Source organism: Triticum aestivum, chromosome 5B (genome assembly GCF_018294505.1).
Source record: "Triticum aestivum cultivar Chinese Spring chromosome 5B, IWGSC CS RefSeq v2.1, whole genome shotgun sequence".
NCBI classification, from domain to species: Eukaryota; Viridiplantae; Streptophyta; class Magnoliopsida; order Poales; family Poaceae; genus Triticum; species Triticum aestivum.
This window is the reverse complement of record NC_057807.1, coordinates 449,456,001-449,479,013: the sequence shown is the minus strand read 5'-3', so window position 1 is coordinate 449,479,013 and position 23,013 is coordinate 449,456,001. Positions and strand designations below refer to the sequence as shown.

The 23,013-nt window shown below is 41.9% G+C and overlaps 2 protein-coding genes across 2 annotated transcripts; one reads left to right on the top strand and one right to left on the bottom strand.

Moving 5' to 3' along the window:
• Window positions 1–3,554: 3,554 nt before the first annotated feature.
• Window positions 3,555–5,013, top strand: LOC123114860 (uncharacterized). The gene is made up of 2 exons (XM_044536246.1): window positions 3,555–3,834; window positions 4,085–5,013. The coding sequence occupies exons 1-2, from the start codon at window positions 3,555–3,557 to the stop codon at window positions 4,312–4,314; spliced, it is 510 nt and encodes a 169-aa protein (XP_044392181.1). The 3' UTR covers window positions 4,315–5,013.
• A 1,494-nt stretch (window positions 5,014–6,507) lies between these two features.
• On the bottom strand, window positions 6,508–8,553 carry LOC123114859 (uncharacterized). The gene is made up of 5 exons (XM_044536245.1): window positions 8,287–8,553; window positions 7,663–8,177; window positions 7,505–7,575; window positions 7,176–7,375; window positions 6,508–6,775 (listed from the first exon to the last, which is right to left on the bottom strand). Exons 1-5 carry the CDS (start codon window positions 8,551–8,553, stop codon window positions 6,668–6,670), a joined length of 1,161 nt encoding a protein of 386 aa, XP_044392180.1. The 3' UTR covers window positions 6,508–6,667.
• Between the last annotated feature and the right edge of the window lie 14,460 nt (window positions 8,554–23,013).

Below are 23,013 nucleotides of genomic sequence, written 5' to 3'. Positions count from 1 at the left end.
TTTCCAAATTCAAATTTTTTAAAGTAGCGACTTTTTTGATGATTTTAACATTTTTGAAAAAATGGCAATTTTCGAAATTCTGAACATTTTACCAAAATGTTCACAAATTTTTTAATTCCTAAACATTTATTAAAAGAAGGGGAAATTTTGTGAAGATTTGACCTGCTTTTGAAAATTATGAATTTATGAAACAATTAAAAAAAGTAAAGAAAAAAGAGAAAAGAGAAACCAAGAAACCTGTAGAAGCAAAACACTGATTCAAAAACATTCTAGAAGGTCCCAAAGCCGGTAAAACTGGAGTGGAACCTACTAGAAAGTTCCCGAAACCAAAAGGAAGAAAGCTTTTGCGTACAACTGGAAGTTATACGTTTCAGAGACGCTTTATGGCAACATGCAACAAATCAAAAATTCCGACCTACTACGCACATGCGCAATAGGAATTGCACATCAACTAATGAGATCACTAGTTAAAGGTTACCCCTTGTAAATGTCATTTTTCATCGTCCCTAGTGCTAACAAGTGGGCAGATTGCGTGTGCGCCACTTGTCGCAACCTAGGAGTTTCCTTTATTTTGATAAATTCATTTTTCAAAACGTTTTATCTCTTGGACCGTGTATCTAAATCATGAATACCTTCTTATTTCTCATCTCAATATCTTCAAAAGTAGATCACATATTAATAGGTTTTGACAAACTTTTTTTCATGAAAAAGAAAAAGGAAAACAAAAACAAAAATAAACAAAACTATAACAATTTTTTCCTTTCAAAAAAGAAAAAAAACGCAACGGAAAAACCGAAAACCCTCAAAAGCATAGTTGTGTTTTTTTACATTTTTTTAGAAGCACGTTTATGTTTCTCGCGGAAGCACTAGCTTTGCTTTTTCTCATTTTCAGGGAAGCACAACCGTGGTTCTTGTGGAAGCACACGATATGCTTTTTCGTTTTTCGGGAAAGCACAGTTATGCTTTTTCCTCTTCGAAAGCACAATTGTGCTTCTCGTGAAAGCACAAATACTTTTCTCATTTTTCAAGAAGCATAGTTGTGCTTCGCAGAGGCACATGTTGTGCTTCTTCTGAAAAAGCACAGCTTCCCAAACAGTAAATAAATGAACATATTTTTCCTTCAAAATCTAGAAAAACCAGACAAAAACAAAATGTCCTAAAAAAACCATCTAAAACCCAAAAGACATGTTAAAAATATATTAAAAAACGAAATCCAGAGGGAGTGCCTAAGACACGACATATGACGGCGGCTGGGCGCATCACTTGACACGCTTGCTGCCCAAAAAGTGATCCTTGTAAGGAGTCCCAAAAGGTAACCATTGGTGAGTTGCTCCCATCAAACTAGCCGGGCTCGACTCAAAAAAATAACATCGACTAGTCGGGCCAGTCGTGTAGCTGTATTACGTATGGGCTCTTACACGCTAGAAATCCCATTAGCCCAGAGCACGTCCTAACATATCATTCACGTTGCAAGTGAGAGACGTGACGACCCAAACCCTGAGAAATAGAAAAACGAGCTAATCTATGTGCTTCATAATTAACAGCACGACCCTTGAAAATAAACTTCAAGTTATGCAACTCTGCTTTCGCCCTAATCTCCGCAATGATAGCTCCATGCGCCCCTAGGGTTCCATTTGTGATATCGGACACCACCTGCTTGCAGTCGCTTGAGATCACGCAATGTGTCAGGTTCATGTCCTCTGCCAACGCTAGCGCTTCTCTGCATGCCGTTGCCTCCAATATCGTAGGATTGCTCACACCGTAAACAACCAGCGCCGAACTCCCCAGGTAGTTTCCTCCTTCATCCCTGCAAACAGCTACAGCTGCTCCACCTCGCTCATGCCTAACAGCAGCATCCACATGGATCTTAGCATACCCCGATGGCGGAGCCTTGGCTCTTGGGCGGGCTGAAGTAACCGATACAGGAACCCGGGCCGGTGTTGGTTTCTGTTGGGCTGAAGTTATCTGCAAATCATCGATGAACCTTCGAATGAATGCTTGGGTAGATTGTGGACTCTGAAAGATCCCTTCGTGTATTGCTTTCCTCCTAGCTGACCAGATCGCCCATAGGGTGACGGAGAGCAGCACAAACTTGTCGTGCTCTAACATCTCCATTAATGAAAACAACCAGTGTTTTGCATTAGGCTCTGTTACCGTCGTCATTTTATGCACCAATTCATTATCGATCAATGCCCAAACGCATCGGGATGCAGCACATTCCAGCGGCGAGTGCCTCCACGAGTCTGGTGCTCCACATAATCCGCAGCTAGCCGAATCAGCCATGTGTCTATGAGCTCGTACGTCGTTCGTGGGCAGGGAGTGTTTTGACAGTCGCCACAAAAACATTCGCACCTTAGCCGGGACGGGCGTTTTCCATAAAGTTTTCCACGAGCCTTCCTCAGCGTTTGAGTTTGAGGAGCCAGGGTTTCCATCAAGCCACGCTTCTCTTCTTTGCTTTGTAGCCACAATCATACGATAAGCGGACTTCACCGAAAAAACTCCATGCTTCTCATAGTGCCAGCTCCAGAAATCAGGCAAGTTACGTGTACACAGCGGGATGCTCAGGATAATTCGACTGTCCATCGGCAGAAAGGTCGCTTCTACCCTCGCACGATCCCAAGACGCGGATGTATGATCTATTAGCTCAGAAACTCTAGCCGGTGGATGTGTTGCTAAACACCCATATGGTCGCAGCATCTCCTCTCTCGGGATCCAATTGTCCCTCCATATATATGTTGTCTCTTCATTCCCGATCCTTCTAATCAATCCTTGTTTCAATGTATCTCTGCCTTCGATCACAGCCCTCCACACTTGACTAGGATGGCCTCCCAATTGAGCTTCTAATATATCAGATTGCGGGTGATAGATACTTCTGAGGATTCTGGCGCAAAGAGTATTGGGGTGCTGAAGTAACCTCCAGGCTTGCCTAGCTAACATAGCTAGATTAAACAGTTCAAAGTCCTTGAATCCCAAGCCCCCCATTCCTTTAGGTTGGGTCATTATTTGCCAAGAAACCCAATGCGGTTTTCGTTTGCCTTCCTTACTGCCCCACCAAAACTTTCTTATCAACTTGTTCAAATGTTCACACAGGCCCCTTGGGAGTTTAAAGCATGACATCGAGAAGACATGCACTGCTTGGGCTACAGCCTTAACTAACACCTCCTTACCTGCCGATGACATCGTGTTTGCAATCCACCCTTGAACTTTGCTCCACAAACTGTCCTTTAGATATTTAAAAGCACCGTTTTTTGAATTTCCAATATCAGATGGCATACCAAGATATTTCTCATTGAGAGTTTCATTGGGAACATTTAGTAAATCCTTAATCTCCAACCTTGCATTTTCAGGAACTCCTTTACTGAAGAAGATTGAGAATTTAGAGTAGTTAATTCTTTAAATATTAGTCTCAGTCGTGTCTGGTATGGCACCTCTCATGACCCTCGTTGTATCCCACATCATGTGGTTTTCGGTGATGAATAAATGAATTTTCACCCCTCAAAAAAAAATGTTGCAAGTGACAGACTGCGCATCCTCTCAGTCTCAGTCGTCAGGCCATGGCGAGTTCCTTTCCCACCCCGACCCTCTTGACGCCCAAGCTGTCCCTGCCACCGCTCGGTCCTTCGCGCCGCAACGCTGCCGCTGCGGCTGCCCCGTGGCCGCATCGTGGGCGGATCACCGCGACTACAGGAGGCGATGCTGCCGCAGCAGTAGCGACGACAGAGGAGGAAGCAAAGGCCAGGAAGGAGAGGAGGAAACGATGCCTGAGGTGCGGCGTCCTGTACCTGGACGAGGAGAACTCCCCTGCTGCCTGTGCCTTCCATGGCCACATCACCGGTAGGTATCGTATCAGCACCACCGACTGCCGCACTACACTACAGTACACTAGTTGCAAAATATCTTCAGGTTGCGGTTGGGCTTGCGACTCTGTGCGCGCTGTGTGCCACGAACGTCAGCTGGGGGCCATAGATCCTTGATCCTTCCTTCAGGCCGAAGCATATGACTGCCGCGGCCTATGCAAAACAATAGGCCCGAGGAGCTTCCCGAGGCCCGTTTGAGAGTGCACACATGCGTGTTTGTGTTGCAGGTGAGAAGGGGCTGTTTTCGCTGTCGCCGCCGCACCAGGGGGTCGACGGCGAGTGGAACGACAAGAGCGGGGTCATTGTCTACAGGTGGAACGAGCATGGCGACCGCCCCAACACCGGCCGTGCCAACTGGAAGGGAAGGTGGAGCTGCTGCCAGGAGCGGGACGAGGAAGCGCCGCCGTGCCGCCGTGGGTACCACGTCTCCTACGACGATGGCTTCACTCTCTTCTAGCCACACGTCTACACCGGTTGTATGAATATATGGAAGTTGTTGTTTTTTGGAACATGATACTGCTTTATGAAATGCAACAGTGTCCTATGTCCATTTATAAAGGAGGAGTACAATAGAGTTAAGAACAAGAAGAGAAAAAAATTATGTACAACAAACATCATGGTCTAAAGATCTCGGTTGAAAAATCAGGGTGGGTCGAACCTCTCCTCGGACTTGGCTTCTTTCCATGGGACTAGTTCGTGCCATCAGACTTCCTTTCTTCACTCTGTTTCTCTCTTTTAAGGTCATCCATGAGGTTAGCATGAGAACTGAACTCCACTTTGCTTCCTCATCATTGACTATGGATTATTTCACAAATGACTTAGCAGATACTCCCTCCATCCCGGAATAAGCTTGAGACACTTATTTTGGGATGGAAGGAGTAGTACTTATCAAGCCACACATAGTCAAATACTAGCGTGTAGTGCGCGGCGGCACGCCGCGCCACGTGAACCGATAAGGTATTTGGTTTTTTGCAATGTTTGGTAAGTCGTCCAAAGTAGTTCATACAAAGAAAGAGTACATCTAGTTGGTACACGCATGTGATCTACGGTAGGTGGTGATAATGGCTACTGGATACCGAATTGCAAAGGTTTGGTTTGCTTCTTAGACCAGAGATGTTGATCCTCTGTCTTGGTTTGTCTTTGTGATGTAGTGGTAGAGAGATGAATATATTTCTTCTGCTTTTGTTCTTGGTGATCTGTTCCCTGTGTAGACAATGTTGAAGTTGTTGCTGGATGCACATCTTGACTCTTAACGGATTGGCAAAATATTTAGAAACTGGAGAAAAACTTTTTTGGAGATCCTTGTTTGCCTTACTTCACTTGCTGAAGGTTTGCTTTTTGCCATGTCTCTATTTTTTTACCGAAAAAGGTTTTGCCATGTCTCTATTTCTAGCTCTTCTTTTTGTTCTTGCTCAACTCTTGTGTGGCTGAGCAGCTCTTGTACATCCGTCTTCATAGCATTGTAGTTGCAGTCGTTGATGACTATGGTGTGAAGAAAGCTAGTGCATGTTGTGAAGAAAGCTAGTGCATCAAGGGTGAACTAATCAGTTACCAATTTCTCTGAACCAGTCTTGACTCAAGAGGTGTCGAGTCAACAACACTTGCAGAACACAGTCCGCTGCACTAATCCTGGCAAGAGGTATCCAACAGTAGTAGCAACAACATTAGTAGACGGAATCAACAAAATGTCATACAAAGCAAACACCAAATACCGAAACACGTAAACATAGCTACATATGAATTACCTCTTAAGAGTGCATGACCAGGTGATCCCCCGATTGTTTATTAAAAAGAAACAATTACATACAGAAGCATCAGGGAGGAAATAAAGAAAGGAAATGCCTATAGGCTCACAAGGGAGCAATTTTGAACCTGATTCCCCTCACAATAATTTTACTCCCTTAAACTAAGAGAGGCCTAGTAAGATGTCAAGCGTATCCACATGAACAATACAATATGGTACATATAACTCTTTTAAAGTAAGGTTAGGCTTGTGCATACATACTAAAAATGATACTGAAGAACCAAATAATTCCAGAACAAACTTTATATTCGTGTAGGAACAAACTCCCCTAACATATTGCACCCTGCAGTTGAGTCACTAACACGCTGTACTTTGCGTAAATAGCTAGGGAAGCAAGCAACTTCTGCTTCAGTATAACCGCAATAGAAAACCGGCATGGTGAACATAAATAAAAATTGAAATAACAGCAAGAATACCCAAGCTAATTAATCAAAATATACTGTTAACAAGTTCCATTCTCACAATCAGGCGAGCTTTGGCTGGTGAAAAATACAAAATGATAGGATCAGTTAATAAAAATTGAAATAGCAGCAAGAATATCGAGACTTGTACAACCAAGTTAGCATTTCTGACACTACCACGTAAAACCACTCTTAGGTGAACTGTAATGATCATATATGATATATTCGCAGCCATGCTCTGCCAGTATCAATCAAAAAGAGAACTACAATCCTTGCAGAAGAGGACAATTGTGAATAGTACCTAGTTTTGACCAGGGCTCACCCAAACTGTGCCAAATACGTGTGTATCAGTGTGGCAACACAATTATCTGAAATTTAACATACAAAACCAGATCATGACAGCAAAATCAATTAAGGATTAGCCAAGAGCAAGCACACACAAAAAGAATAGGAGCATCCAATCCAATATGATCAAACTGTTTGAAAACAAAATAAACTACATGCTTGTACTGCGTTAAAGATGGTTTCATTTTCACATCTTGCAATAAATCGTTGAAGTTTATAGGGAAGGCGCCAGAAACAATTTCCATATAAATTGCTAAATGTCATATCATTATGAACTTCTCTTTGACTTCCCGCAATGACGATATGAAATGGCTATGCAGTGACCATGTGACTTGTGATAACAACTTCATGTCCCGCTTCTTATTTTCCTGAAATATCCAGCAAGTGTTGGCTATTTCATTGATAAGACGATAGCAGTATGCACAAACACCAAAGCGAAAGGAACAAAACTAAGAGAAAACTAAAAGAATATTAAAAAAAAGCATATTGGTCATATATTTTGCACCAGCTAGCCTACAATGCAGAATCAAACGCCGAATTGCCTGAATCAAGTTTTCAATGTGAAGGGATTTCTCCTGAAGAGACACCTTGCTGCTTATAACCTGCATCTATCTAAACCTTAATACTGAATCCAAACATGCACTTAACCTAGATGTTGATGCTTGTGTGTGTTTTAGTTCATATATGTAGACCAAAGCGTTCGTCCATCTATGGCTAGGCAGTGCAATACAAAACAAGAAGAGAAGTGAGAGAAGGTTGGTTGGCTACCATGGAGTTGGCAACTCTGTGAAGAACTTCATTCCCACAGATGACGATGTAGCCAAAATCGCCTTCATCCTCCTTTGGCACCGCGACGATCACTTCCTTGTAAAGATTTTCTCCCATGACTTCCCGCATCACTCCTATTGATTTTCCAATAGTACACGTCGAGCATGCTTTGAGTTCTTTTACCAGCAGATAGAAGACCCCTGCATATGTATACAGATCGACCATTGAGGTCAGTCAACATAAGAAATAAGCAACCAATCAGAGTAGATCAACCTTTGTGACCAGTAAAGATAGGCAGGAAGCAATCAATCAGAGGGCTCGACGCTTACAATGTGAACAGTGAACCGCAGTTTTGATTCGACTCCTGAGTCCTGACATATGGTGATGAGCATCCTGAAACCTGCAGCTCGCGAACACAAATCTGAGAATTGGAGGATTTGATCAACACAAACAGCGCATGAGATGACGGAACAAGAAGTCAACGTACCTGAGCTCGTCCGTGACGTCCTCCTCGCCCTCGCCGTCTCCATCTCCCATGTCGAGCGCGCCGACCACGACTCTGCCTCGGAGACCAGTCGCACTCGAGATGGAGCCCACGAGGAAGCGGGCGGGTGTGCCGAGGAGGGGGCGGAGCCCGAGCGCCCCGGCCGTGCAGCCGTGCCCCACCGCGTCGGCAACGGCGTGGCACTCCGTGGAGAGACAAAAACGTCCGTTATGGTTGGCCGCGAGTAGAGCTTGTGCCACGGACGATGGGAACTCGACGGGTACAGGGCCGAGCGCGAATCTTGCTCCCGTGAGGCCCACGGCATTGACGTCCTCCTCGCCGTGGCCCTCGCCACCTTCATCACCCAGGTCGAGTCGCCCTCCCGTGGCGATGGAGGTGGAGCCGCCGGCGCCGAGGAGCGGGGATAGCCCGAACCCGAGCGTCCAGGTCGTACCCTGCCGCGTCGGCGATGTTGTGGCACTCCTGGGAGAAAGGAGGGTGTCCGCTGTGGCTGGCCGCTACGTCGGCGCGTGCCACGAACGGGAGAACGACGAGGACGGGTCCGAGCGCGGATCCTGCTCCCGCATGGTCCACATGGTTGAAGCCCTCTTGCGTGGTCGAGCGCACGGACGACGACTCTGCGAGGGGGCCGTCGTGCCGGAGCCGCCGACCGCGCAGGTTGAGCCGGCGGGTACGCCGAAGAGCGGGCGGAGTCCGAGCGCCCCGGCCGTGTGGCTGTGCTCCGCCACGTTGGAAACGGTGTGGCTGTTGCTGGCGGTGACGAGGGAGGGGCGCCCGCCGAGGAAGGGCCTTGCTGTGGGGATGGCGGATCCCGCTTGGGGTCAGCGGTGTGACGACGGCGATAGGAATGGCGCGCCACTGCCTGAGTTCCATCGAGGAAGCAGAGACGGGGGCGGCGAGGTTGGAGGGATTGGTTGCGTGTACGCAGCCGGATTTGGGGCGCATACCAGGGGAGATTTTATAGTTGCAATACAGCGGCGAAGCGGTGATCGGTTGCACAAGATTTGACATGATCTTTCCAGAGCCAGACAAATCTAGAAGCAATGATCTAGAACCAATCCACGTGGTGCAAGACCAATCGACGTGGCGCAAGAATAGAAAAGGAGCGAGTCCACTAGTAATAAAAATATCAATCACACGTGTCACATTAACAAGGGCTGTAAAAAAAATTCAAAAAAACCCAGGTAAATCGAACCCTTACGGGCCTAGTCTTCTTAGTATGCAGCAGTTTACTCAAAAACAAAAAGTGCAGCAGTTCAGCAGGCACACCCCGCTGCGGCTTCACAGTTTTAGATTCAATTGCAACTCGCAAACCACAAACTTGAGAACACACCAGACGGTTCTGAGAACAACATGTGCATAGGCACAAACTAGACCCCAGTTTTATTCGAAAAGTACATAGAAAAGCTTTGATTGATTGCTCCAAAATATTTAATATGACCAAAATATCAATCCGCTATTAATTTTAGTATTATAGGACATGAAAATTTGTTGTGAGTGTGATTGCTAGTCCACGCGAGGTCAACTTGTATAAAGACGTGTACGTCCCCGACACCACCGATTGAGCACATCAGTTTTAACTTCGGACATGCGGCTTAGGCCTTATACAATGGCGGGTGCCTAGACATAGGTGCTTAAGGAGGGAGAACAGCTTGGGTTGCAAAAAAGAAGTTGTCTTGCAATACGGAGTGCTTAGCATAGATACTTGAGTTGCTTTAATATTCACGTAGCACCTAGCCTGGCACCTGCGTAGCGCCTGCCTAGCCTGGCACCTGCTACTATTTCAAGCTTCGCTGGACGTGAAGGGAGCAGTTATGTTTTGCAAGCACCGGCTGGCACCGGGAGCAAAACTTTGCTTCTACCTTCCTCTCTAAGCACCGGTGGAATCCAATCTCAGGAAAAAACCGGTTTTTTTTCTCTAGCACCTGTCTAGGCATCTGCCATTGTACATGGCCTTAGAGTTCCATGGCCAAGCTCCTCAATGCTGCTACCGTCGTGCATTCCTCTTCACCTACACCGCCCCGGCCATGGAGGCCGTGCCACCTCCGTTCTTATCTGGATCTTCCCGTTGTCTGTTTAAACTGGTCTGGTCGATCGGCGTGGCTGCCCGAAATTGAGGAAGATGAGTACGAGTGGATGGTGACGAAACAAACCAGTTTTGTTTTTGTTTGAACCAATCTGGTGGGAACATTGTGCTTTGTATTGCTGCAACACTTCTTGTTATATTGGGCTTCATTCCGATCTTCGTATATATCTTCTGATGGGAAGTGTGCAAAGAAGCCTCCTCAAATGGTGTGACAACTGTCAATGCTTCTTGATAATATTGAAGTACAACTATATGATAGTTGTAATTGCCCATGTGTGTGCAATGCTCCGGGTATTCTACTCACTATATTTGCCCATTAATTGGAAAAAACCATCCCTGTGTGTTTACTAATAGTTGATGTTTTGTCCTTCGTGTCATCGTCATCGTCATCATTGGCGCCATATACCTGTTTCATTGCTATGAGATGGAGCAACCTTCTCCTAAACACGACCCATATATACGTTGGTATCTTAAGACTCTTTATGTGATATGCTCTACAGATCTACAACATATGAGTAAGGGCTTACAATCTTATACAATACATTGTTTTACTATTTTTTGTTTGTTGATAAATCACAATAGGAAAATGGACATGATCGTGTGCCACTTCAAAATTAGATCTCTGTCCACAGGATTTGTATATGTATATATACATTATATATGTTTCCATACTACCTAATACCTTGGTAGATGATTCTAGTGAAGGAAATATGCCCTAGAGGCAATAATAAAGTTATTATTTATTTCCTCATATCATGATAAATGTTTATTATTCATGCTAGAATTGTATTAACCGGAAACATAATACATGTGTGAATACATAGACAAACATAGTGTCACTAGTATGCTCCTCCTCCTGGCCGGCCCTCTCCTCCCCTCCTTTATATACGGAGGGGGGGGGCACCCCATAGACACAACAATTGATCCCTTGGATCTCTTAGCCGTGTGCGGTGCCCCCTCCACCATAATCCACCTCGATAATATCGTAGCAGTGCTTAGGCGAAGCCCTGCGTTGGTAGAACATCATCATCGTGACCACGCCGTCGTGCTGACGGAACTCTCCCTCAAAGCTCGGCTCGATCGGAATTCGAGGGACGTTATCAAGTTGAACGTGTGCTGAACTCGGAGGTGTCGTGCGTTTGGTACTTGATCGGTCGGATCGTGAAGACGTACGACTACATCAACCGCGTTGTGCTAATGCTTCTGCTTCCAGTCTACGAGGGTACGTGGACACACTCTCCCCTCTCGTTGCTATGCATCACCATGATCTTGCGTGTGCATAGGAATTTTTTTGAAATTACTACGTTCCCCAACAGTGGCATCCGAGCCAGGTTTTATGCGTAGATGTTATATGCACGAGTAGAACACAAGTGACTTGTGGGCGATACAAGTCATACTTCTTACTAGCATGTCACACTTTGGTTTGGCGGTATTGTTGGATGAAGCGGCCCGGACCGACATTACACGTACGTTGGCGCGAGACTGGTTTTACTGCCGTGCTTTGCACACAGGTGACTAGCGGGTGTCAGTTTCTCCAACTTTAGTTGAACCGAGTGTGGCTACGCCTGGTCCTTGAGAAGGTTAAAACAACACTAACTTGACGAACTATCGTTGTGGTTTTTATGCATAGGTAAGAACGGTTCTTGCTCAGCCCGTAGCAGCCACGTAAAACTTGCAACAACAAAGTAGAGGACGTCTAACTTGTTTTTGCAGGGCATGCTATGATGTGATATGGTCAAGGCATGATGCTATATTTTATTGTATGAGATGATCATGTTTTGTAACCGAGTTATCGGCAATTGGCAGGAGCCATATGGTTGTCGCTTTATTGTATGCAATGCAATTTCCCTGTAATTGCTTTACTTTATCACTAAGCGGTAGCGGTAGTCGTAGAAGCACTAGTTGGCAAGACGACAACGATGCTACGATGGAGATCAAGGTGTCGCGCCGGTGACGATGGTGATCATGATGATGCTTCGGAGATGGAGATCACAAGCACAAGATGATGATGGCCATATCATATCACTTATATTGATTGCATGTGATGTTTATCTTTTATGCATCTTATCTTGCTTTGATTGACGGTCGCATTATAAGATGATCTCTCACTAAATTTCAAGATAAAAGTGTTCTCCCTGAGTATGCACCGTTGCCAAAGTTCGTCGTGCCCAGACACCACGTGATGATCGGGTGTGATAAGCTCTACGTCCATCTACAACGGGTGCAAGCTAGTTTTGCACACACAGAATACTCAGGTTAAACTTGGCGAGCCTAGCATATGCAGATATGGCCTCGGAACACTGAGACCGAAAGGTCGAGCATGAATCATATAGTAGATATGATCAACATAGTGATGTTCACCATTGAAAACTACTCCATTTCACGTGATGATCGATTATGGTTTAGTTGATTTGGATCACGTGATCACTTAGATGATTAGAGGGATGTCTATCTAAGTGGGAGTTCTTAAGTAATATGATTAATTGAACTTAAATTTATCATGAACTTAGTACCTGATAGTATTTTGCATGTCTATGTTGTTGTAGATAGATGGCTCGTGCTGTTGTTCCGTTGAATTTTAATGCGTTCCTTGAGAAAGCGGAAGTTGAAAGATGATGGTAGCAATTACACGGACTGGGTCCGTAACTTGAGGATTATCCTCATAGCTGCATAGAAGAATTACGTCCTGGAAGCACCGCTGGGTGCCAGGCCTGCTGCAGATGCAACTGATGACGTTAAGAATGTCTGGCAATGCAAAGCTGATGACTACTCGATAGTTCAGTGTCTTTGTCCTACTGTCCACTACGCAAGAACCAAATTCTACACTAGCCCAAATCCAGTGCAGGTGCCACAATGCCATGGCCCTGTTTCGAGTATAGCCTAGAACTCGCCTTTGGCACAACCATATGACTGATACGTCCATTTTGCATCATGCTTTTATATCAATATTTATTGCATTATGGGCTGTTATTACACATTATATCTCAATACTTATGTCTATTCTCTCTTATTTTACAAGGTTTATCATGAAAAGGGGGAATGCCGGCAGCTGGAATTCTGAAACTCCACGAAACATCTTTTTGGAATTAATAAGAATTATTGAGCGAAAGAAATACATTAGGGAGCCCACACTTTGGCCAGGAGAGTGGGGGGTGCCCCCCCTACTGGGCGCGCCCCCTGTCTCCTGGGCCCCCTCGTGGGCCTCCAGTGTCCATCTTCTGCTATATCAGAGCTTTTACCCTGGAAAAATTCGTGAGCAAGCTTACGGGACGAAACTCCGCCGCCACGAGGCGGAACCTTGGCGGAACCAATCTAGGGCTCCAGCAGAGCTGTTCTGCCGGGGACACTTCCCTCAGGGAGGGGAAAATCATCACCAACGTCATCACCAACGATCCTCTCATCGGGAGGGGGTCAATCTCCATCAACATCTTCACCATCACCATCTCCTCTCAAAACCCTAGTTCATCTCTTGTATCCAATCTTGTATCAAAACCACAAATTGGTACCTGTGGGTTGCTAGTAGTGTTGATTACTCCTTGTAGTTGATGCTAATTGGTTTACTTGGTGGAAGATCATATGTTCAGATCCTTGATGCATATTATTACCCCTCTGATTATGAACATGAATATGCTTTGTGAGTAGTTATGTTTGTTCCTGAGGACATGGATGAAGTCTTGCTATTAGTAGTCATGTGAATTTGGTATTCGTTTGATATTTTGATGAGATGTATGTTGTCTTTTCCTCTAGTGGTGTTATGTGAACGTCGGTTACATGACACTTCACCATTATTTGGGCCTAGAGGAAGGCATTGGGAAGTAATAAGTAGATGATGGGTTGCTAGAGTGACAGAAGCTTAAACCCTAGTTTATGCGTTGCTTCGTTAGGGGCTGATTTGGATCCATATGTTTAATGATGTGGTTAGGTTTACCTTAATACTTCTTTTGTAGTTGCGGACGCTTGCAATAGGGGTTAATCATAAGTGGGATGCTTTTTCAAGTAAGGGCAGTACCCAAGCACCGGTCCACCCACATATCAAATTATCAAAGTACCGAACGCGAATCATATGAACGTGATGAAAACTAGCTTGACGATAATTCCCATGTGTCCTCGGGAGCTCCTTTCTCATTATTAGAAATTGTCCAGGTTTATTCTTTGATACATAAAGGATTGGGCCACCTTGCTGCATTTTATTTACTTTATTTACTTGTTACTCGTTACCATTTATCTTATCACAAAACTATCTATCACCTATAATTTCAGTGCTTGCAGAGAAAACCTTACTGAAAACCGCTTATCATTTCCTTCTGCTCCTTGTTGGGTTCGACACTCTTACTTATAGAAAGGACTACGATTGATCTCCTACACTTGTGGGTCATCAAGACCCTTTTCTGGCGCCATTGCCGGGGAGTGTAGCGCTTTTGGTGAGTGGAACTTGGTAAGGAAACATTTATATAGTGTGCTGAAATTTTCTGTTACTTGTCACTATGGAAACTAATCCTTTGAGAGGCTTGTTCGGGGTATCTTCACCCCGACCAGAAGAGCAAAGAGTTGCTCCTCAACCTACTGAACTTTATGAAAATATTTACTTTGATATTCCTTCGGGTATGATAGAGAAACTGCTAGCTAATCCATTTGCAGGAGATGGAACATTGCATTCCGATTTACACCTTATCTTTGTGGATGACGTTTGTGGATTATTTAAGCTTGCAAGTATTCCCGATGATGTTGTCAAAAGGACGGTCTTCCCTTTATCTTTGAAGGGAGATGCATTGACATGGTATAGGCTATGTGATGATACGGGATCTTGGAATTATAAACGACTGAAGTTGGAATTTCACCAGAAGTTCTATCCTATGCATCTTGTTCATCGTGACCGTAATTACATATATAATTTCTGGCCTCGCGAAGGAGAAAGCATCGCTCAAGCTTGGGGGAGGTATATTCATGCCCCAATCATGAGTTCTCCCGGGAAATGATTATTCAAAACTTTTATGCTCAGCTTTCTCTTGATAATCGCAACCTGCTCGATACTTTCTGTGCTGGTTCTTATATGCTGAAGACTATTGATTTCAAATGGGACTTATCGGAAAGAATTAAATGCAACTCTGAAGATTGGGGTTCCGACAATTGTAAGGAGTCAGGTATGACACCTAAGTTCGATTGTGTTAAATCTTTTATGGATACCGATGCTTTTCGTGGATTTAGCGCTAAGTATGGACTTGACTCTGAGATAGTAGCTTCTTTTTGTGAATCTTTTGCTACTCATGTTGATCTCCCTAAAGAGAAGTGGTTTAAATATAATCCTCCTGTTGAAGTGAAAGTAGTTGCACCTATTACAGTCGAAGAAAAGACTATCACCTATAGTGATCATATTGTTCCTACTACTTATGTTGAGAAACCTCCTTTTCCTGTTAGGATAAAGGATCATGCTAAAGCTTCGACTGTTGTTCGTAAGAGTAATACTAGGACTTATACACCTCCTGAGCAAATCAATGTTGAACCTAGTATTGCTATGGTTAAAGATCTCTTGGGTGATGATTTAGATGGGCATGTTATTTATTTCTATGGTGAGACTGCTAATATTTCTAGACCAGATACTAAGATACATAGACCTGTCGTAGGCATGCCTATTATTTCTGTTAAAATAGGAGATCATTGTTATGATGGCTTATGTGATATGGGTGCAAGTGCTAGTGCGATACCTTATGATCTATATAAAGAAATTATGCACGACATTGCACCCGTTGAATGAGAAGGCATTTATGTTACTATTAAGCTTGCTAATAGGGATACCATTAAACCTATTGGGATTGTTAGAGATGTTGAAGTCTTGTGTGAGAAGGTTAAATACCCTGCTGATTTTCTTGTTTTTGGTTCCCCACAAGATGATTTTTGTCCCATTATTTTTGGTAGACCCTTCTTGAATACAACTAGTGCTAAGATTGATTGTGAAAAATATATTGTCACCATTGGCATAGATGGTATGTCTCATGAGTTTAATTTTGCTAAGTTTCGTAGACAACCTCGTGATAGGGAACCGCCTAGTAAGGATGAGATTATTGGTCTTGCTTCCATTGTTGTGCCTCCTACTGATCCATTAGAACAATATTTGCTAGACCATGAAAACGATATGTTTATGAAGGAAAGAATGGAAATAGATGAAGTGTTCCTCAAATAGGAACCTATGCTGAAACATAACCTTCCCGTTGAAATTCTTGGGGACCCCCCTCCACCCAAGGGTGATCCCGTGTTTGAACTCAAACCTTTACCTGATAATCTTAAGTATGCTTATCTTGATGAAAAGAAAATATATCTTGTTATTATTAGTGCTAACCTTTCAGAGCAAGAAGAAGAAAGATTATTGAAAACTCTGAAGAAGCACCGAGCAGCTATTGGATATACTCTGGATGATCTTAAGGGCATTAGTCCCACATTATGCCAACACAAAATTACAGTGGAGAAAGATGCCAAACCAGTTAGAGATCCTCAACGACGACTAAATCCCAAGATGAAAGAAGTGGTAAGAAAGGAGATACTAAAACTCCTTGAGGCAGGTATTATTTATCCCATTGCTGATAGTGAATGGGCAAGCCCTGTCCACTGTGTTCCTAAAAAGGGAGGTATTACCGTTGTTTCTAATGATAAAGATGAATTGATCCCGCAAAGAATTATTACAGGTTATAGGATGGTAATTGATTTCCATAAGTTAAAGAAAGCTACTAAGAAAGATCATTACCCTTTACCTTTTATTGATCAAATGTTAGAAAGACTATCCAAACACACACATTTCTGCTTTCTAGATGGTTATTCTGGCTTCTCTCAAATACCTGTGTCAGCGAAGGATCAATCTAAAACTACTTTTACTTGCCCTTTTGGTACTTTTGCTTATAGATGTATGCCTTTTGGTTTATGTAATGCACCTGCTACTTTTCAAAGATGCATGATGGCTATATTCTCTAATTTTTGTGAAAAGATTTGTGAGGTATTCATGGATGATTTCTCCGTTATGGATCCTCTTTTGACGATTGTTTGAGCAACCTTGATCGAGTTTTGCAGAGATGCGAAGACACTAGTCTCATCCTCAATTGGGAAAAGTGTCACTTTATGGTTAACGAAGGCATTTTTTTTGAACATAAGATCTCCGAGAGAGGTATTGAAGTTGATAAAGCCAAAGTTGATGCTATTGAAAAGATGCCATGTACCAAGGACATAAAAGGTATAAGAAGTTTCCTTGGTCATGCCGGTTTTTATAGGAGGTTCATTAAGGACTTTTCTAAAATCTCTAGGCCTCTGACTAATTTATTGTAAAAAGGTATTCCTTTTGTCTTTGATGATGATTGCGTAGAAACATTTGAAATACTTAAGAAAGCATTGATCCCTGCACCTATTGTTCAGCCACCTGATTGGAATTTACCTTTTGAAATTATGTGCGATGCTAGTGATTATGATGTAGGTGCTTTTTTAGGGCAAAGAGTTGATAAGAACTTGAATGTTATCCAGTATGCTAGTAAGACTCTTGATACTGCCCAGAGAAATTATGCTACTACTGAAAAAGAGTTCTTAACAGTTGTGTTTGCATGTGATAAGTTTAGACCTTATATTGTTGATTCCAAAGTTACTATTCACACTGATCATGCTGCTATTAAATATCTTATGGAAAAGAAATATTCTAAGCCTAGGCTCATTAGATGGGTCCTCTTGCTCCAAGAATTTGATTTACATATTATTGATAGAAAGGGAGCTGAGAACCCCGTTGCAGACAACTTGTCTAGGTTAGAGAATGTTCTTGATGACCCACTGCCTATTGATGATAGTTTTCCTGATGAACAATTAGCGGTCATTAATGCTTCTTGTACTGCTCCTTGGTATGCTGATTATGCTAATTATATTGTTGCTAAATTTATACCACCTAGTTTGACATACCAGCAAAAGAAAAAGTTCTTTTATGATTTAAGACATTACTTTTGGGATGACCCACACCTTTATAAAGAAGGAGTAGATGGTGTTATTAGATGTTGTGTGCCTGAGCATGAATAGGAACAGATTCTACGCAAGTGTCACTCTGAATCTTAATGGAGGACACCATGTTGGAGATAGAACTGCACACAAGGTACTACAATCTGGTTTTTATTGGCCTACTCTCTTCAAAGATGCTCGTAAGTTTGTCTTATCTTGTGATGAATGCCAAAGAGTAGGTAACATTAGTAGACGTCAAGAAATGCCTATGAATTATTCTCTTGTTATTGAACCATTTGACGTTTGGTGCTTTGATTATATGGGACCTTTTCCTGCCTCCAATGGTTATACACATATTTTAGTTGTTGTTGATTACGTTACTAAGTGGGTAGAATCTATTCCAACTAGTAGTGCTGATCATAACACTTCTATTAAAATGTTTAAAGAAGTTATTTTTTCAAGGTTTGGAGTCCCTAGATATCTTATGACTGATGGCGGTTCACATTTTATTCATGGTGCTTTCCGTAAGATGCTTGCTAAGTATGATGTCAATCATAGAATCACATCTCCTTATCATCCGCAGTCTAGTGGTCAAGTAGAGTTGAGCAATAGAGAGCTCAAATTAATTTTGCAAAAGACTGTGAATAGATCTAGAAAGAATTGGTCCAAAAAACTTGATGATGCATTATGGGCCTATGGGTATGTCTCCTTATAAGATGGTTTATGGAAAAGTGTGTCATTTACCTCTTGAACTTGAACATAAAGCATATTGGGCATTAAAGAGCTCAACTATGACTTCAAACTTGCCGGTGAAAAGAGGTTGTTTGATATTAGCTCACTTGATGAATGGAGAACCCAATCATATGAGAATGCCAATGACCCATGCTATTGTCAATCATTTACAATACATTTGACAAATATGACATGATATTAACTAGCAACATGAACATATATTAGCAGATGGAAATTAGTATGCATGTTTCTTGTTATTTTGTGTGAGGAATAAGAAATATGACGAAGGGTGCAATTAATAATGGATGCAAAATAATAACTGCAAGGTACAATTCGAGGATGTGACTACATAGGCTCATTCACCTCTACCATTTCTTCTTTGGGAAATTATTTTAATCTTGTTTATTTTATTGAACCGTACAATATGATTGCGTTGCACAAGTTAGTCGTTACAATAAACCAATAACTGCACAACACATATGTTAAAGTCATATATGCAGGATCCTTACAAAGTAATAGCTACAAAAAGAAGACAAAATTACCACATGTTTACAAATACTGCTTTTGTTAGTAAACAACAAATAAATTGCTCCAAGTAATCTGGATTTGTGTGTATCACTTCTAACATCTGTCAAGATGATTAAAAATACTCAAGGGATATCGTCCACACAATATATGACCGGTCATCATGCCGCTTTAAATGAACAAAATATCAAAAGAATTGTAATCCTCTTTTGTGTTATAAATATAGATCAAAGAGATTGCCGTGCTTCGTAGACTAGCTTTTCCGATATCAACATGTATGAAGAGAAGACTGAAAAGTAAGTAGGATTCTAACTAATAAAATGTGATGCCTTATTCAATGCAGTTACGATGAATCTACTATCTAACTGCGAATGGCTAGTAGATTAGTATATACTCATTATTGTGGTGATATAACTAGGACCATTTTGGAATATAACGGAAAATACGATGACAATACCCTCAAAAGAAAACCATTTTCTTTGTCAAAAAATTATCATGGTAGAAGTATATAAAACCATAAAAAATTATGAAAAAATCTAGTAGGCATCCATCCTAAGACTCTTGCTGTCGGCGGTCACATGACTTCACCAAGGGTAAATACTACCGAGTGAAACCGTAATAGCACATACTGAGTATTGACATGCGAATATAGTTCACATCTTAATAGGAGTCCACAAGGATAAATAATTAACAGGTTGGTTATACTACAAGTTGTGACCCCGATCACCTCCAACGATAATAACTTTCAGCAATGACACCCTTATGACAACATCTCCGCCCAAAAACCAACTAATAATTTGTCACTTTTTCATTCACCACCACTTGCATTCATGGCTTTCAGTTCCTATGCGAATACCGGTATAACTATGATAGGAAACTGGCGCAAAACATTATGAATCCCCAAGCAACTTTTATTGATCACTTGTCCAATCATATTCATAAAATCCTAAATATCACTAGCACACACACACACGAGTGGGGCCTGAGCACAACATGCGCGCAGTCATAAATCACACCCCATTTTTATTCCAAAAGTACACAACAAAACTTGATTGATTGTTTCAAAATATTATTATGACTAAATGACAATTCATTTGTTAACATAAATAGTCTAGAGGGGAAACACTGAAAGGTTATTGCATGTGCTACTGCTATTTGACGCAAGGGGCATCTAGCCATATAAGATGCGTGCATCCCCGCCGCCCGCCGATTGGGTACTATATTTTTGGAGGAAATTATGTGAATTTTTGTTTTCATTCTAATAGACGAGGTTAATATTGGTATTTCAAATTCTTGGTTTCATTCGAACACTTGAGATTGAGATTTTTGTGTTTGAACATTCCTTTCAAATCTAATATGGATACTATTCCGGTCTATGAACAACGTTTTCAATCAAACACATTAACCTACCGGAGAATGGCGGCCAACCAACATGGCCACATGGCGCATGCTGGTTGGCCGTGGCAAGAAACTTTTTGATTTTTTTTGGAAGATGAAATTGAGACCTTTTTTTCTTTTGAGAAATTTTTTTGGAGATTATTTTTGAAAGATGAAAGTGAGACTTTTGTTTTCTTTATCATTTTAAGAATGTTTTTTAGGCTTTTTCTTTTTCTTTTTGAGATGGATGTGATGTTCACGTGTTGTGAGAAAATTATCTTTTTAATTTTGAGATGAAGTTGAGGTTTTTTCTTTGAGAGGGAGAAATACACGCACATTTTCCTCTCAAGAGGCCTGCAATGGCGGGCCCCAACCACTAGTTAACTTCAATTGGTGGATAAACCATAATAAGAAAGTGGATTCAAGCTTCTGAATTGTCACAACGAAGATAATTAGAAATCCAGAGTTGACTAGGTACCAAAATTAGCGAACACGTGAAAATTGTTTTACCTAATTACTAAAGTTGTTGCACCGACACAAAAGTCATGGTATTTATCTATGCATGTTAGCTATGAGGACAAAGTGGAGGGAAAAACTTTACTTCAACGTGAATGCATCCCTTTTGTTTTCCGTAAGAAGATTGACATACTATGGATGATACGTTTCTTTAAACAGAATGAGTGCTTACTAATTGTAATCGTGCACCACTTCAAAATTCGATCAGGCATCTGTCCCCAAGAGTTATATACCGAGATGATTCTAGATTGCACAAACAAGTAGCTTAGTGCGCCCTAATCGATAGTCCTCAATTGGACTTCTGTCTAATTCATATTCACGTGTATCTGTTAGATCTTAAATCCTTTGACGAAATTAGGATCATGTGTGCCCTCATGTGCTTCAATCTATGCTTAATTTCTGCGATTCTAAGTATTCAAATGTCATAAAAGAAGGTTGCTTTGACGCAGCTGTTTGATGATCTTTTTTGTACTGATTCTTTTAATGCAAAATATAGAACTGCTAGCTTATGTGCATGCCAATCTCGGGTGACATGTGCATAAATGCTATGAAGGTGAATGGCCTATGACTCACGGCTCCCATGAGGATTTATACTATATTATTAGTTATAAAAACATGTTTTGGCTAGATTGTGTTAATAATCCCTCTGTTTTTATTTACTCCACATATTAGGTTTGTCTAAAGTCAAACTTTATATACTTTGAACAAATTTATAGAAAAATATATTAACATATGCACCACCAAATCAATACCATTGGATTCATCATTGCATATATTTTCACATCATATAAATTTGTTATTGTAAATATTCATATTGTTTTCTTCAAACTTGGACAAACTTTATAAAGTTTGACTTCAGTCAAAACTAATATGTGGAGTAAATAAAAATGGATGGAGTACACATGAGTCATATGCACGTTCATAGTGTGGGGAAGACTAGTATAGAATCAGCATTTCATGTGAGATCATGCGATCCAACCAGAAGGACAGTTGGATAATGGTATGATTTTGCACAAAACTCCCTTTTTCATCTCACAATGCAACACTCACTGCATTCTCAAAGTAAAAAAGGATTTTATTTTACTTCATGGTTTGATCATTCAGATTCACCTTAAGGAGAGGGGGGGGGGGGGTGATTGAAGTGCGGAATGAAACTAGGCCAAACCATCGGCACGTCGGACATCCCAAGAGTCCACTGTTGTGCCTCCACCATAGTCGTTGGTCGTCAAAGCCCATCATCGTCATCAGATTATGATCCCTTGCCCGAGTCGCCACCATGGGATCCAACTGTCTCGAGCTCCACTATTGCTAGTTTACATGGCCGAAAGAAATGGCCTCTGTGTTCGATCACCATGAGGCAATCTTGTGCACTTTCACATCCTATCCATTTTGTGTATATGATTTACAGTGTCTTCTATGTACATGTTTTTGTGGATTTGTAAACACTTTCTTGCACATTTGTTCCAACGAGATCTTTGTACATGTTTTTTGTCGAATCTGTATTGGATATTGTATTTGAGGCTGGAAACAATATGTGCTGCGCAGGAAATAAATATACAAGTTGTTGTTCATTTTAGGGATCTCTTCATTTTCCTAGCACATTAAACTTTCAATATCCATGCAAAATTTGTCAACGCTTAAAAATAGGTTAGTTCTGAAATCAGTAATGGTGGACATACGAATAAAAAAGTTCAATAGTCTTCGAAAGCAGTATGTTTAGAACATGTTCTACTTTGTAGCCACACGAGGGAATGATGTCAGTACTTGATTGACAAAGCTGGGTTGTAATGGAAAAATAAAATAAAAAATCCTTCTAATATGAAATTGACGAGAGAGTAGTACGTAGTCCTAGTACGAGTTCTTGGCCTCCTGTGCAAGATTTTCCTTCCGAGAAAGGGATCAATCTGGGGCGACGCGTGGAATTCAATATCAACTACGTGTACGGGTATATAATACGCATAGCAGAGGCCAGCTTGATGTAGACATTCAGGCCGGTCTTTGAGTCTTTGACCGTATGATCGAGGAAAAGAATGTCCCTATGATCGACCAATTAAAACCTTTACCTGAACTATCAACGACGATGATAGGAGGACTAACGGACTAGCGCAGCAGGTTGGTAGACCTTCCTGCAAATATAGTTA

Bases quoted from the DNA above. Each gene is read 5' to 3' on its own strand.
- LOC123114860 (XM_044536246.1), top strand. From the start codon at position 3,555: ATGGCGAGTTCCTTTCCCACCCCGACCCTCTTGACGCCCAAGCTGTCC. The intron at 3,835-4,084 runs GTAGGTATCGTA...TTTGTGTTGCAG, and splicing joins CTTCCATGGCCACATCACCG to GTGAGAAGGGGCTGTTTTCG.
- LOC123114859 (XM_044536245.1), bottom strand. From the start codon at position 8,553: ATGGAACTCAGGCAGTGGCGCGCCATTCCTATCGCCGTCGTCACACCG. The intron at 8,178-8,286 runs GTGCGCTCGACC...GCGCCGACGTAG, and splicing joins CCCTCGCAGAGTCGTCGTCC to CGGCCAGCCACAGCGGACAC. The intron at 7,376-7,504 runs GTAAGCGTCGAG...ATACATATGCAG, and splicing joins TGCGGTTCACTGTTCACATT to GGGTCTTCTATCTGCTGGTA.